The following is a 15133-nucleotide window of genomic DNA, read 5'->3' as shown; positions in this document are numbered from 1 at the left end:
CCTGGAGTCTCAGTAAGTTTGATTTGCTTTAAAACGGTGACTTGTTGTTTCTGTTGCTTAAATTTACAGATCAAATTTCCGGTCCTTGTGCTAAGCTAAGCTGAGCTAAGTGACTGCGGATTCTTGTGTAATGGAAACGCCTGCAAATAACCTTATTACTCAAAACGGCTGCTTTAAAATTGTGTGATTATGGCATTATAGTTTCAGTGTGAATAATTATCTGTACATATGACCATGCTTCATACAATAGCATGGGATAAAGACACATTGGATAATAGCTTTAATGTACTGTACTCATTTATCATCAAGGACTTGGGTCAGAGGCAATCAACATTTACCATTTGGATTATTACGGATAATTGTGGACTAGGAATTATGTGCACTCAAGTAGGAAAATGACATGGACATGACAAGGAAAAATACTCCTAGGGTTTATGTTGTACATCTAGTGGACAGACTGTATGTCCACGTTTGCTCTTTCATACAAGGACTGCTGGTTTTCTCTCTACACAGATCATGTATCTGTGTCTGGCACCAAGCCTTTGAAAGTTTTTAAACTAAAAACTCTTGCCTAGAAAAAGCTGAAACAAGACAAAATAATAAATAAATCCCAATTCCACATGTTGTTGTCTCTTACTTTCTCTGCCCTCAGCGAATTCATTACACTGTTTTACTGACACTGTGTGAAGGCAGAAATTAGATTCATAACTTAGTCCCTCTGAGGGATTCACCACTGCTTCATTGTCAGTCACTACTTAAAGCTGGAATAGACAGTTATTTTTTGGCATCACGGGGCAAAAGTTCTATAATAACCTTAAAGCATAATGTAATTCAAGAGGTCTAAAACTAAAAGTCTGCTCCTTTTCTTGGCTCTGTTTTCAGGCTTTAGAAAATCTAGCCTGTGATAGGAGACTTTGGCCAAACACAGGACAGTAAGATAGCTGATTGTTGAGTATCATACCCAAAATGTCAGCATTTCACAACCTTGGTAACAACTCAGTAATCAACTATATTTCTTCAGAATTGTTTACACCCCATTTAAACTTTTTTTTTTTACGATGGGATCTGTATCCAGCTGATCTTACCTTTGTGTTCACACCTTGTATTTTTAATGTGCTATCCTCACTGAGATCAGATCTCTATCCTCCAGAGCAAAACCTGCACATGGCTCATCTGAGATGGAGGAAATTTGACAAAAGCATACACATCCAAATCCTATAATACTAAAAGCTGAGTGCAGAGTGCACATTGTGTGATGTCTTGGGCACTGAGGAAGGACATGTGCCCGAAACGTGACATGTACATTAATAAATGTTCACTGGAGTGTAATCTAGTGTGCAAAGTCTTTTATGCCGTGGCTGGAGACATTAGGTTTTCCACTTGTCCCTCTGTCCATCCCATTCTTGTGAGCATGATATCTCATGAGCGAATTTCTTCAAACTTGGTACAAATGTGTGTCTGGACTCAAGGATGACTTGCTTAGATTTTAGAGGTAAAGGTCACTCTCCTTCGTCCCAGTCTCGTCAATGCTATATCTCAGCAACATCTGGAGGGAACTAACTCAAATTTGGTACAAACTAGAGATGCACCGATTGCATTTTTCTTGGCTCATTACAATTCACAGTCTTTCTAACAACTATAATAAACAGAATACATAAATATTTTTGTCACTTTTCTTTAATGTAAAATTAAATTGTAATCATAATAAAAGAAAAAACCTGACAAAATGACTTTAAAATTTTCTCCAAAAGTGCTCCAGTGTACAGCAAGGCCTTACCAAATCATTATATTCAGATTCTGTACTAGAGGGAGCACAATCTTATGAGATCTCATATGGAACGTGACTTCATGTGCAGGCAGATGTAAACAAATCGGAGGCTGTTGGTGCAGTAAAGCTTTGCAGTGAGAAAAACAGAAGCGGATGAGAAAATGTTTGCGGAGAATAGGGTGTTAGTGCACCTTTAATGTTTAGTTCTTTGATAATTAATTCATTACTCCTAATAGTAATTCCTTTGATATGTAGGGAAGACCAATGCTCATCAAAAGGAATTTATAATTTAACACACATATATATATAATCATCATTAAAGACTCATTGCTCTTTGAGACACATACCTTTACCTGGCATTCAACATAATATTTTTGCCTGCCCAGCTATTAAATTATGAGATATGCATGCAGTGATATGGGATACCTTTATATGAAAGTAGCATGGATACATCAAAGTGTTAAAGATTAAAGGTGACCTCTGGCTGACTCAACTGAGCACGAGTGCATCTACTCTCTAAGACCAAGCAGAGAGGATACAGGAACCATGGCCCTCTTGCCTGGATTTACTTTAAAAAGGGAAAATATTCTGAGAAATAACAAACTGAGGAGGTGTTAGGAAAGAAAGGGTTTGACACAGAGAAGCGGGGAATAATGGGTGACAAATGTGAGAAATGACACTGGAAGTTCACAAGTCCAATGGACCACGAGTCCATTTTTCAGTTTACAGGGAGAATCAATCTCTATCTAAATGTCTCAGCTTTGTTTCTTTCTTCCCAGACTCAACTCTGTTCCACTTTAATAACTGGATTAAAAGCAACATTTAGAAACGTCTGCATGAAGACACATAATCTATTGTTAAAAAGAAGCAAAGAATGAATCATATCTCGACTATTTCGCTAGAGTTAATTACCTTAAGCTCTGTTTTTGTCTGTTCTCCGCCACCAGAAATTCCTGTCCTTCTGAAAACAGACCCACTTAGATTCTAGTAATAAACTTTTAAAGGTCGGCGTATTAAACAAGGCCTAAATTAAGAATGAATAACATCATCCTCCACGTGGCTTTCATTGTGGAAAGAGAGCAGATACCCAGTGTACAGAAATTCTGCTCTGCATATTCTTTGATGTCAGCTGCTCTGAGACTTACAGTGAGTCTATACAGGATCCTTTATGTTCGACTTATAGATGTTAAATTCCAGCACAGGCTTATAGTGATGGAATGTGTCATTTAATATGCACATATTTTCTCTCTCTGTGTGCTTACTTATCAAATGAAATTCCCTTTCAGAAATAATAACCATAAAGTTAATGTGCACTGCCTGCTTTTATACCTGCATGATCCTTTCAGTGACCGGATAAAAATAATACATTTTATTTGCAGAGCACCCCCAGGGTAATCAAAGACACTTTACATTCACTCTATACCAGCAAGCTCCTGTAAACGTGGGTTTGTTTGATTTATATTCTCCTCAACAAACACACGGTCATGAATTCAATGAATTTTCCTCGAGCAACTTTTAATATCACAGTGAGGCTCCCACTGAATGTCAATCAGAAACTATCATGCCAAAATGTCAAGAAAAATGCATTACATGATTTTTAGCATGAGCGGCTGCAGCTTATATCAGACCTTTATCTGTGCAGTGTCAGTGCCATTGTTAATCTTCAAATCGTCACTGTCCAGTGAAAAGCACTTATCTACAAATTTGTTTATTTTGAATTTTTTGATAAAACTGAAGGAGGGAGGAGGGAGTGCACCTTTAGGCGCTGAGACACTTTAACTACTTCTTAAGCCCAACAAACCATTTACAAAGCCACCGGATTATCTGAAAAATGCATCGCCACAAAGCTGAAAACGTTGTTTTTCTTTTCTGACAAAAACTGAGAAAAGTGGTTTCCACCGGACAGCAGTGAAATATTAATTCTGCTTTATCGTCTCTGCCAGGTGTAGGCCTGAACGGGATCATGCAATCGTTTGCGTGTGTGTGTGTGCGACCACATGGACCCGGAACTTATCCGCAGCTAATTTCTCACACTACTGAACCGATTTTTTTGTGCATATTCATGCCTCTATGCTGAAGGACCTCTGTGATTCACACAAACTTTTTTTTATGGCTTCACACCAGCGACAGCATTGGCAGACATTATGTGTTTGGGTCATCCCATTCTTGTGAACGTGATATCTCAAGAACATCTTGAGGGAATTTCTTGGCACAAAGACCTGCTGGACTCAAGGATGAACTGATTTTGTTGGCCAAAGGTCAAAGGATGAGGTCACTGTGACTTCACAGAACATGTTTTTGGCCATAAAAAATTCACATAAAAGTTTAATAGGATAGCAGCAATCGTACATTTAACTTGCAGGTCATTAAATTACACAATAGATGTTACTGTAATCCATTACAGTTACAGTTACTATTAGGCTCTTGCAGCTTGATTACACTGGGCATGGCTGCATTGATTACAGCTGTCACAGGCACCAGAGCTGGACATGACTGTTCTACGTAAGGCTCGTAAATCCACCAGCAGCGCTGCAACGTGTCCTAGAAGTGGCTCTCCGCTCTGCTCCACTTCAAATACACACTGAGTCTATTTTTGACGGTGTCGAGCAAAGAGCAGATTGAGCAGTCAGAAATGACAGAGAGAACCTGGTCAGTTTTCAAAATGACACACTTTGTGCAGACTCATGATCACAACAACAGACTAAAAAAAGCTATTGAGCTATGAAGCAAACTTATCCATATTAAAAGCACAAAAATCAAGTAAAAAAGTATTTAAAAATACATTCTTTAAAAAAAACTTAAGTATTCAAAAGTACAAATTACAAAGTACATTTTCTAATATCACTACATGCTGTATTGTTTTCACAGTGCATTTACAGAAGCTTGTAACTCTCTGAAACCATCTAATGATGCACTGACCTGCTTGTACAACCACTCTGCTACACAAAGTCTATAGAAACACCTATAAATGTAATCAAAAACAAAAAGGACAGCTGTTGTCATTTTCTGATGTAACTGTTTTAAAATCACTGCATAAAAGCAGATTGAAGCCAAGTGTAAGGAGTTCTCTAAGTCTGTTAAATAACTGAGATTTCTTTCTGTCTTCAGGAGCAGTATATATACATGAATTATGAGGTATTTCTGACCCTGATAAAAAACAATCCAACATTAAAAGCCTACCTGGAATTATTTCTCTTTTTCTAATCACAATAACATCTTGAAATTTAATCTTTCTCCTGCTGTCACCATTACTGATCTTTGTTTGAATGAAAGAGGGAGAGCTTGCTTGTGCTTATTACATGTATTTTTCTTTTTACATCAATCCCAGTTGAGAGCGGGTACTGTGATTGGTTTCCTTCTGTGAGGAACACAGCGTGTAGCCAATTGCATTTTAGAAAAGAAAGAACAGCAACAGCTGACTTTAAAGCTCTGGTTAGAATAAAAGTAACGAGTAACAACAACCTTCCTAGTACAATAAAAGTACAATATTTGTCTTTGAAATGTAGTGGAGTGAAAGTCAAAAGTTTACAAAAAACAAACAAAAAAAAACCAAAAACAAATGCCCAAGTAAAGTACAGATACTTAAGTACAGTACTGAAGTAAATGCAGCCCTGTGGAGGAAGGAAGGAATCAACAGATTATAGTGATCACGTCTGGCCGGGAAAACGTTTATTATAACTAAATTGTTTTGTTTTTCTTTATTACTCAAGCAGATTACCATCTAATTGACATGAGTACATTTATCACAAAAATAAAAAGTAATGAAACAGACAGCCTGAATATTTTTCTCTAAGGGCCAACTTTTCTGTCTCCACCACTGCAGACCGCTTGTGTCGTTTGAGTAGCTCAGACAACACAAAGCAGCTTGAGAAACAACAAGTTTTACTGCTGCATCTCACCGTCTTATTTTTGGGAGTTTGTCAGAAGTTTCAAGAGAAAATTACTTTTTTTTTCTTGTCATCATTTCAATGTGCAGCAACCTTCAGGTAACCAACTGGAAGCAGATGAGTTACCGCAAGACAAAGTATGATGGAAGTTAAGCAAAAAAAAAAAAAACAAAACAAAACAAAAAACTGCAGTTTTAGACTGGTTTTATATGTGTTATCATATATAAAACTGTAAGTGGTCTATTTGATTACAAGGAGGAAATGATTTAAACTTCATTTGTATAGGAATGATTCTGTTCCAAGCTTTTTGACTGATATAAGCGGTTGATCACTGTGATCGCTGCAAGAGGTTTCCACTGGACTCATCAAAATGTTAGTGATAAAGTGACAACGATAGGAGCGCACTGTACTGAGTCCTCTTACTCAAGAACTTTCTCCTTCCTGCAAAAAAGTCTTTGTGTCTGTAGAAGTAGAAGCTCTTTAAAAAACCTCTCACAGCAGCTCTTATCTGAAGGCCACCACACACAAAAGTAGTAGATAAGGATGGTTACACAAACGCCACACTGATACATTTTTTATAAGCCAACACATTCATGTAAAGTGTTTTTTTTAGCAGCTTTGTTTTGAATGCACTGAACAAAAACAGCATAAATTTAGTTACATTCTCTAAAGATATATATACTTGGGGAAGACACTGCAAGTCAAATTGTTAAAAGATAAAGTACATGTGGAGAGCTCAGAGTTTTCATTATTTAATTGCCTTTATTAGACTGCTATCATTGAGCAGTTATCATAATATAGGTCAGTGTTGCGCTGTGACTAATTTCTTTTAACTCAGATGGCAGATAACACATTTTGGAATGAGATTTTATTTTACTTTTTTAGGTGTGATGTGAAATCTGTGTTGAAGAATCACTCTGATTAGCACTGGGAACCAATTTAAAATTTGCGGCTGTTTACTTCACAAGCAGTAAACTAAAGTTATTTTGCAGAATTTGTCATTTCCACTTCTGTTGTTGTATCTGGCCTGATTCCAGAGATTCAGTCGGGTCTATAATCTTAAAAATATGTTTTTTGGGGCAGTAAATACCACACTCACTATCCCTGTATGACTCACAGATATGTACATACTGTACTGTCATATATACAGTGTATTAAGATGGTAAAAGATGTGTGACTTACAGCACAGAGAGATGATGCACATGGCGTGGAGTTTGTTCTCCGATCGGATGTACGAGCGCATGCAGATGACGAAGATGTTGCCGAAGCAGGTGGTGGCAGAGACCACCCAGACGAAGACCCTCAGCACGATGTTGGCCAGCAGGTCCTCAAAGGACGAGATGCCGTCGGTGTTGGGTTTGCAGCTGCGCACATGAGGAGCGTAGCCGCAGTACTGGAATTTCTTGAAGTAGCTGTGATAACAGATGAAATAAAAGCATCAAGTAAGCCAAAGATAAGCAAGCGACTCTATTTGCACCTGCAAAGTTTTGTTTTTTTGTACAAAAGAGTGTGCGGTCCACACTCTTTTACAGCGTCTTAGCTTTTATAAGTCGAGACAGCTGAAAGGCAGAAGCAGTGAAAAGAAAAATAAAAGGTTTGGTAATTTGATTTTTATTGAATTGAATTGGGTTGAACTAAAGAGGAAAGTCAATCAGAAAATATATTTGGAAAGTGAAGCTTTTCTTCTTTCAAAATGTTTTACCTTTGAGTTGCCTGAAGAATTAATTTGACAAAGCTTTAACAATGATCATTCAGACAAAACTTATGGTTTAGTTCAAACAAATTAAAAACAAAAAACAAAACAAAACAAATTTATCTCTGGTGGTATCTAGCCATGCAGGCTGTTTTGGGGGGCTTTTTTAAGCTTAATTGACAAGATAGCTGCAGACTGACAGGATGTGGGGGAGAGAAGAGGAGAAGACATGCAGCAAAGGCCCGCCAGCCGGAATCAAACCCACAGCTGCTGCCTCTGTACATGGAGCGCACGCTCTGGCCACTGAGCTACTGGGACGCTCCAACTGTTTTGGTTTTATTTGCCTGTCATTTTGAGATATTTAAGATTTATGCCTCCACCCAGTACAGCAAAGTTGAATGAAATACCATTTGTGGTGCTCAGACAATTTAACAATTATATTTAATCATGACTAAAAGTTGGCAATGTGGCAGATTTTTAAAAGTTGGGGTGACCATATATTCAAACCCCCAAACTAGTCATGCACACGCACATGTATGCACTTATGCATGTACCGCAAGCATTTTCATCAGGATAATGTGTGTATGTGTGTGTGTGTGTGTGTGTGTGTGTGTGTGTGTGTGTGTGTGTGTGTGTGTGTGTGTGTGTGCAAATTCCTGCAGCACCTGAAAGCAGCAGGACTGTGTAACAATGTTGTTACACACAGCTGCCCACTGTGTTTAATCTTCATTAAATTACACCAGGCTGCTATAGTATAACCATACAGACCTCTACACACATCAGACCGGTCAGTTATGATTCAGTATCCTCGTCCTACCAGGGACGCTGGAGTCTATGTAATGATGTCATACCAAATGGTGCACTGCATCCATGTTTTTTTGTATTAATGTGAATGGCCAGGGTAAATCTAAATTGAAAATGTTTTGCATGACAGCCGACAGCAAACCTTAACACCAACATATTGCTGGGAAATTCTGACTTTCAGTTCAACTGAATACACCGTAATGCATGAGAACTGCAAGGAGATGAAGAGGGAGACAAGAAAAGGCAACCTATCTGTTTCTCGCTGTAACAGAGGCTCCAGTACATAGCGGAGCCACGGTCATATACTTCATGCTGCACGATCAAAGAAGGTTTTTAGTAAGTACCGTTAACTCTTGCAGGAGTGAACAGTGCTCACATTGAGTTGCAAATTGATTTGTTCAGTTCGTTGCTCACCAAAAACATGAGCAAGCTCAGTGAACTACACTCTTTTAGCATGTTCATGCACAACACTGAATGCAACCTAAAATACAATGGGAATGCTAATGCTAATGTTAGGCAGGTAATGTTTACCATGGTCACCATCTTAGTTTGGATGCTAACATTCACTTAACAGCACTAAACACAAGCTTGTAGGGATGCCATTAGTTTTACAGGTAGCCTATTTGGTCATAAATCAAAATATTGAACAAATTACATTTTTTGACCTGATCATGCAGTGTATCCTAAGGGAAGATAATTGTCTACCAAACTCTACCAAACTTTTATTTATCCAATAGTTATGGAGAGATTTCACTCTCAACCACAATCGGCAATCTCATGGTGGCGCTAAAGGAAAAGTCAGGGGATCACCAAAGTCAGGGGGCTGTGAATGTTTTTACAAAACTGCTGATGAGATATGTCTGTATGGACCGAAGTAAAGGACCAGCTGACTGATACTGCCATCTCTACAGAGCCGTGGCCTGGCTAAAACCTCAAGTGAAATATGTCTATCCACGAACACTGTTCCAGTTCCTCTGGTTAATTCATGTACCTCACAGTGTTATCAGAAGTACATGAAAACTATTATGAAAACTAGATTATCCAGAGTGACAGGGGAACTGTTTCTGTAAAGAGATGTTTCTTCTAAAACATATAAATATCCTTTTTCAGTGTTTTGAGCACCAAATGAATTCCCACTCACCTCCTGTGTATTGATGCAGAGGCAAGAGACCTTAGACACAGATTACTCAAAATCTGGACACATAAAGCCAAAAATCGGCATGGTTGGATAGATGCAATCTTAAGGTTGAGTGAAAATTATGTCTTGAGAATAAAGAGTCTTGAAAAGCTCTATGCAAGGCTGAGAAACCATTTATTTTCTCTCTGATGCATCCTTTCCAGGACCTGCATGACAGTATCTGAAGCTGTTTTCCTACAGAGAAGATGGATTACACTAAGCCTGACTCCAACGTCTCACAGTAAGAAGAGAAGCCTGACAGTTTCGATAAGGCCAGTCTGGGACTCGCCACTAGACATATGTGAGAAAAGCTTGTGGTCTGCACAACAGTCCTTAATTGACATACAGAGACAGCATGATAATGCAGTACTTACATATGTGTCAGGTGTTTGAGAGGTTCAAACATCCTCCGTTGTATGTTTTCAATTTCTATCCCCTCTATGCTCCTGGAGGATATATGCCACACACACAGACACAATACAATATTAAATTTATGTCTGTACATTATTTAAGAGTTTGAACAATTATAAAACACGTTTTCACTCATGGAAACAGCCTAAATAAGAAACATTTATGCAAGAACAAAAACATTTTCTTTCACATTTTGACTTGTGACTCAACGGAAAGAACACGTTAATCAAATAACACTCAAAGAGCATGTTATGTAGTAACATTGCATTATGTAATAATGTCATAAAAATGTCATAAATTTTCACTTCATTCTGTAAAATCCAGAATCCATTAGACTTTATTGATCTCTGCAGAGAAATAGTTTGTGTTATAGTTGCTCTCCTTCAAGAATAGCATACAAAAGTTTACATAAGCACATTAATTTTATACACTACATTTTTAATTTTTTTTTTTTTTTTTTTTACATTAGACTACTATATACAACAATATATGCAAAAATAGAAAATAAGTAATGTGTAAAAATATGTATGCAACAATATATACAACACATGAACTACAATTATGCTGAAGATGGTGGATTTAGTATTATAAATGAGAGTATAGGGTGGCTGACATGCACAGGATAAATAATACATGTAAAAATTATGCCAGTGTAAACAGTGTGTTGCACTACTTACTATTATTGTCACACCAATATTGCACAGATGAAGATATAAATTAAATATAAATAATAATTCTTCTTCTGAGTTGAAGATATGCATGATAAATATAACACCAGTGTTTTGTAAAAATGTATTGCATTTTCTAATAAACAGCCTGAACACAATATGTAATAAATTTCCTATATTTTGTAATAAATGATTATATTTTGCAGTGGTTATTACAAAATGTGGGATCTGGTCTTTTTTTTATTTTTTGCTGAAAATGTAATAATCTGGTATATGATGTAATAACCAACCAAAATGAATGTCAGCATTCATAAACATGGTCATAATATTATATCAATAATATTTATTTTGTGCATTCCAGCATAAATCATATTGACTCAAATTCATTTTAAAAATACAAAAATACAATCAGTTCAGTTGATTAGTAAAACCTTTCTTTGACTAAAACTACATCAGGTGTCACTGTAGTCCTTTGCTAAACAACTACTATGATATACAGTATATAATTTAATACAATATATTATTATTATTATTATTATTATTATTATTATTATTATTATTATTATTATTATATTTCTTTCAGGCTGTTTATTACAAAATGAAGCAGATTATTTCAAAAATATGGGTGTTATTACATAATGAAGTGCAAATGTATTAGTTTGTTGAGTTATTATGTATATGTATTAACTCAACAGAATACATTTTCACTTTATTATGTTATAGCACCCATATTTTGAAATAATCTACCTTATTTCATAATAAACAGACAATATTACACAATATTTAATAATGGAATGCAATGGTCATTACAAAATGCACGATTTACACTCTGATTTACTGTGTCACTGTATTCCTCAGTTTAATAACCATTAAAAAAAATCCTGCAGACTATTACAAAATGTGGGTGTTTTGACATAATGAAGTATAAAAACAAATTTACATTCTGTTGAGTTATTAGATAATGCGTATTATGTCACTACATAATTCCTTGTTACATCATGCAGCAAATACTGTGAACTTCCTGCAATGAACAATGTTGAGAGCAACATGCGAGCTTGTTTTGATTTTCATCAGTTTGGTTCATCACATTTGTTTGATTTGCTGCTTTTATGCTCAGCATATGACAGGAGAGCTTTTTGATTGTGTCTTAACACAAAACAGGCTTTTCTCCTTTGTGCAAGAGGGAGGTTTTTAATGAGTTGCAGACGTCATTCAGCATTTAGCAACATGCATACTTACAATGATTTCAGTTTATGCAGCTTGTCAAAGTGGTCTACTTGGAGCTCCATGATGGGATTGTCCGAAATATTCCTGGTAAATAAAGATAAGAAACTCAAGGACAAGGACATAGTAAACCAGCTTTTAATGCTACAGCGCCATAAAAACATGATGGAAGATTGGACACATTTCCCTTCCTTTCTTGTTCTGCTTTCTGCTGCATTGAAGTTGTGTCCTTCCACTATTTCCCTTCATATGGCATCTTTTTATCCACCCACTGAGCTTCCATACATTCACTGCCTACTACTTGAAGGGAAATTCCGCTCTTTTAAAGTGGATGTCCGTAAATGTTGATGGCATACAAGCCAATTGAAGCAAAACATTCCTCAGAGCGTGCTATACTGACAGAGAAAACTGCTGCAAAATCTTTTTGTTCTTCCCACATCCAGTGGTATCACAGTGATGTAGTTGGTGCTGAGGTAAAACTACAAGCTATTTCAGCTGAAAGTGATAAGTGACAACCTTGAGACCTCAAAAATAGGGAGGATTTCAAAACCAAAGCAGCAGTTCCAATGATTCCTCCCCTCTAGTTTCAAAAGCTTTCCTGCATTCAGAGGACTTTTAAAGAATGCAAATTGTTAAATAATAACTAAGTACACTGCAGCAGCATTTTTTTGTTAAAAAACTTTTGATTTTATCTTTTATTTTCAGGAAGAAGAAAGAAGAGAATAATTTGCCCCTCTGGCGTGAGTTTGTTTGTAGCTCTGGAATAAACTAGTATTCATCAGTTTTCATTCATTAATTCATTCACGCTCTGTGCCTGAAGGAAAAATTCAATGTGGCAGATTTTGCAAAATGCGTGCTCCTTTTCCTTGAGAAATTTCTGTAAGAATCTGTGATTATTCTTTCAAGAACAACATTTGTTTGAGTACTCTCTATATCTCATTCCATCTCTCCCTCAGTGAGGAGGCAACAGCAGACTTGCAGGGCTCATACAGTGTCCGAAACAGGTTGTGATGAGGAAAAGGAAAAAAAATGTGTGAAAATCTGTGCTAAATCAGGAGAAAGACAGGAGAACTGTGACCATCCGGAGGAAAACAGGAAAGCAATGAATGACTCCTGGGAATATTGGCAGGGTTAGCAAGTCTGCTGCCTCAGGGTAGTCTGAGGGCGTGCTAGAGTGTTTTTGTCACTGAACACTATGTTTTGTAACAGCTATGGGCTATTATTGATGTGGGTATCAGAAGCTCACATGCATTGCATCCATGTAGGCACTTATGTAGAACTCAGTTTTCCTGGCCAATTTTACATATGCTGAGAAATTTATGGCTTTATTTATATAAAAAAGTTATGGATTTTCCCTTTTAAGTTATAATAAAGATGAGATAACATAAGATATGCCGTTATTAGTCCCACAATGGGTAAATCTGCAGTGTAAAAGCAGCAACTGGACAGCAAAATAGAATAAGAACCAATAAGAAAACAATAGTAATAAGTAAACAAGCAATATAAATAAAGAGATATAAAAAATAGGAACACTACAGACAAGGGGAAATATAAAAATATGAAGGAGCAATACATACAATGTAATCAGTAAGCAGATTTAAGAAGTTTAGGATTATCATGAAATCAAACCCCATTTTTGCAAATATTTATTTCTTAAATAGTCATTCAGTGTATTTACAATCAGTAATTACGTCAATAATAAAAACTCAGTAATTAGTTTTAATTTATAGTGGTGGAGTCCGCCACTCCTGCCTTCGATTCAGATTGCCAAAAACAATGATGAAGCATATAATCTGGTTATCTCCTTGATGATAGCCTCACTGTTTACTGTTGACTCTCTTTACTCTGTGTCTGAGCTACATTAACTGTCGACCAACCACAAGGGTTTAACTGTTTTAAAATGTACACGTGCAAAAACTTTGTTGAGTTAAAAAATACAATGCTGCTGGTATCTGACCATGTCTCTCCCAATCAGTATAATAGCTGAAGAATTCGATGAACATAAAGTAGGGGAGACCAGGGTTTTATTTTTTTGCAAAATTAAAAAAAATATACGTTCACGTTTTAGATCAGCTCATTTTCAGCCCTTTCCTCTAAGTTATGATTATTTTTTATAATGGTTCTAGGAAGGAACTAGTTCTTAAATTAAAGTACAGTGTTTCATAATCTTATAAAATACACTTAATCATAATCATAACCATAATTCTAGATTAATATTAAAGTCTCTGGATCTCTGATGGTTATTACCCTACAGAAAAGCACTGCTTTGAATATGTCCAACATTATGGTTAATTATGCAATGGCATGCATACCGAGAAATACATAATTAAACTTAACAAAATTTACATTTTAGTGTCATTTCACTTTTTAAAAGATTTCCTGACAGAAAAAATACATGAATCTCTTAATTGGGTACAGTTTGGAATTCTAACAGTCAAAATGACAGTTTACAGCAGCTCAAGTTGTTATGGTGTGAAGTTACTGTTAATGAGAACTGAACATCCTACTGCTGCTTCAAATTAAACGCCTTCAATTTAGACATAACTCTATTGTCAGTCCCTGACAGAATCAAAAGATAAACACTACAAAATATTCATGGAATGGGTATGCTAGCACACAGAAGTGTATATCCAAGTGTATTTGTGTGAACAGAACTCACAGTTGGAGCAAATCCCCCAGTAAGACAAAGAGATTGGGAGGGATCGCCATCAGTCTGTTGCTGGATAGATCCCTGCGCGGCGAGACAAATCCACATCGGTTTCCCAAAAGCACAACACAAAAAACAAAAGTTGATGTAAAACACTGGGTTATCTGACAGATGCATAGTCCCAATAGCCTGTGCTTGAACTCAGCTGAGAGTTACATGTGTGAATGGAAACGGCCGTGGTGACAACGACCAGACCTGCAGGAAAGTGTGAGTTTTTACAGTTGATAAAAAGTGAGTCTCAGCCCTCAAAAAACCACTTTGTGGCAACACGGCGTTAAGGTCTGCTCACCACTCTTGAGATGATGGCTAAACAGGGTTAGCAATTAACTTTAAATGGTTCGATCTTTCCTTACTCTCACTCTTATTCCTGCTTGCCATATGTTCTTTAAAATCTGTGCCTGGTTGGCTGGTAAGCAAAATATTTCCCTAAGTGAAAGATTTCACTTAGGAGTGTTGTGTAAATTTTTTTCTAGGTTGTTGCACCAACAAGAATTAATTTATAAACCCAATGAAATAACGGCTTATCTTGAAATTGTGTTGCAAACTTTTAAATTAGCCTAAAATTAAGAAAGATTACATTTAAACCTGTCCTTAAACCTCAGTTTAGTTTTTACTATAAACCTTTACTTTTTTCCCATGGTGTGCTGTTGTATGTTTTTAAAACTTCTATTATTTGGCCATATTGCTCCATTAATTTGGCCAACAAGTTTGCCTTAAAGAAGGAGAAATTAGATCTTCTCTGCTGAGCCATCACGAGAGAGCTAGCTAGGTTAAGTAACTCTTTAGCTAGTTAA

At 36.5% G+C, this 15133-nt stretch overlaps 1 protein-coding gene across 1 annotated transcript in view; it reads right to left on the bottom strand.

Annotated features, from left to right (window-relative positions):
• Positions 1-15133, bottom strand: part of rxfp1 (relaxin family peptide receptor 1) — a 124064-nt gene that overhangs the window by 6917 nt on the left and 102014 nt on the right. The window contains exons 12-15 of the mRNA XM_084718299.1: positions 14292-14363; positions 11648-11719; positions 9704-9775; positions 6838-7067 (exon numbers count right to left, since the gene is read on the bottom strand). Of these exons, the coding sequence (XP_084574425.1) occupies positions 6838-7067; positions 9704-9775; positions 11648-11719; positions 14292-14363 (446 nt within the window). The remainder of the gene's footprint in view (positions 1-6837; positions 7068-9703; positions 9776-11647; positions 11720-14291; positions 14364-15133) is intronic.

This window comes from Lutjanus erythropterus, chromosome 5 (genome assembly GCF_056507025.1).
Source record: "Lutjanus erythropterus isolate fLutEry1 chromosome 5, fLutEry1.hap2, whole genome shotgun sequence".
Classification (NCBI taxonomy): domain Eukaryota; kingdom Metazoa; phylum Chordata; class Actinopteri; order Lutjaniformes; family Lutjanidae; genus Lutjanus; species Lutjanus erythropterus.
The sequence above is the reverse complement of the archived record's forward strand: the minus strand, read 5'-3'. Positions and strand labels throughout refer to the sequence as shown.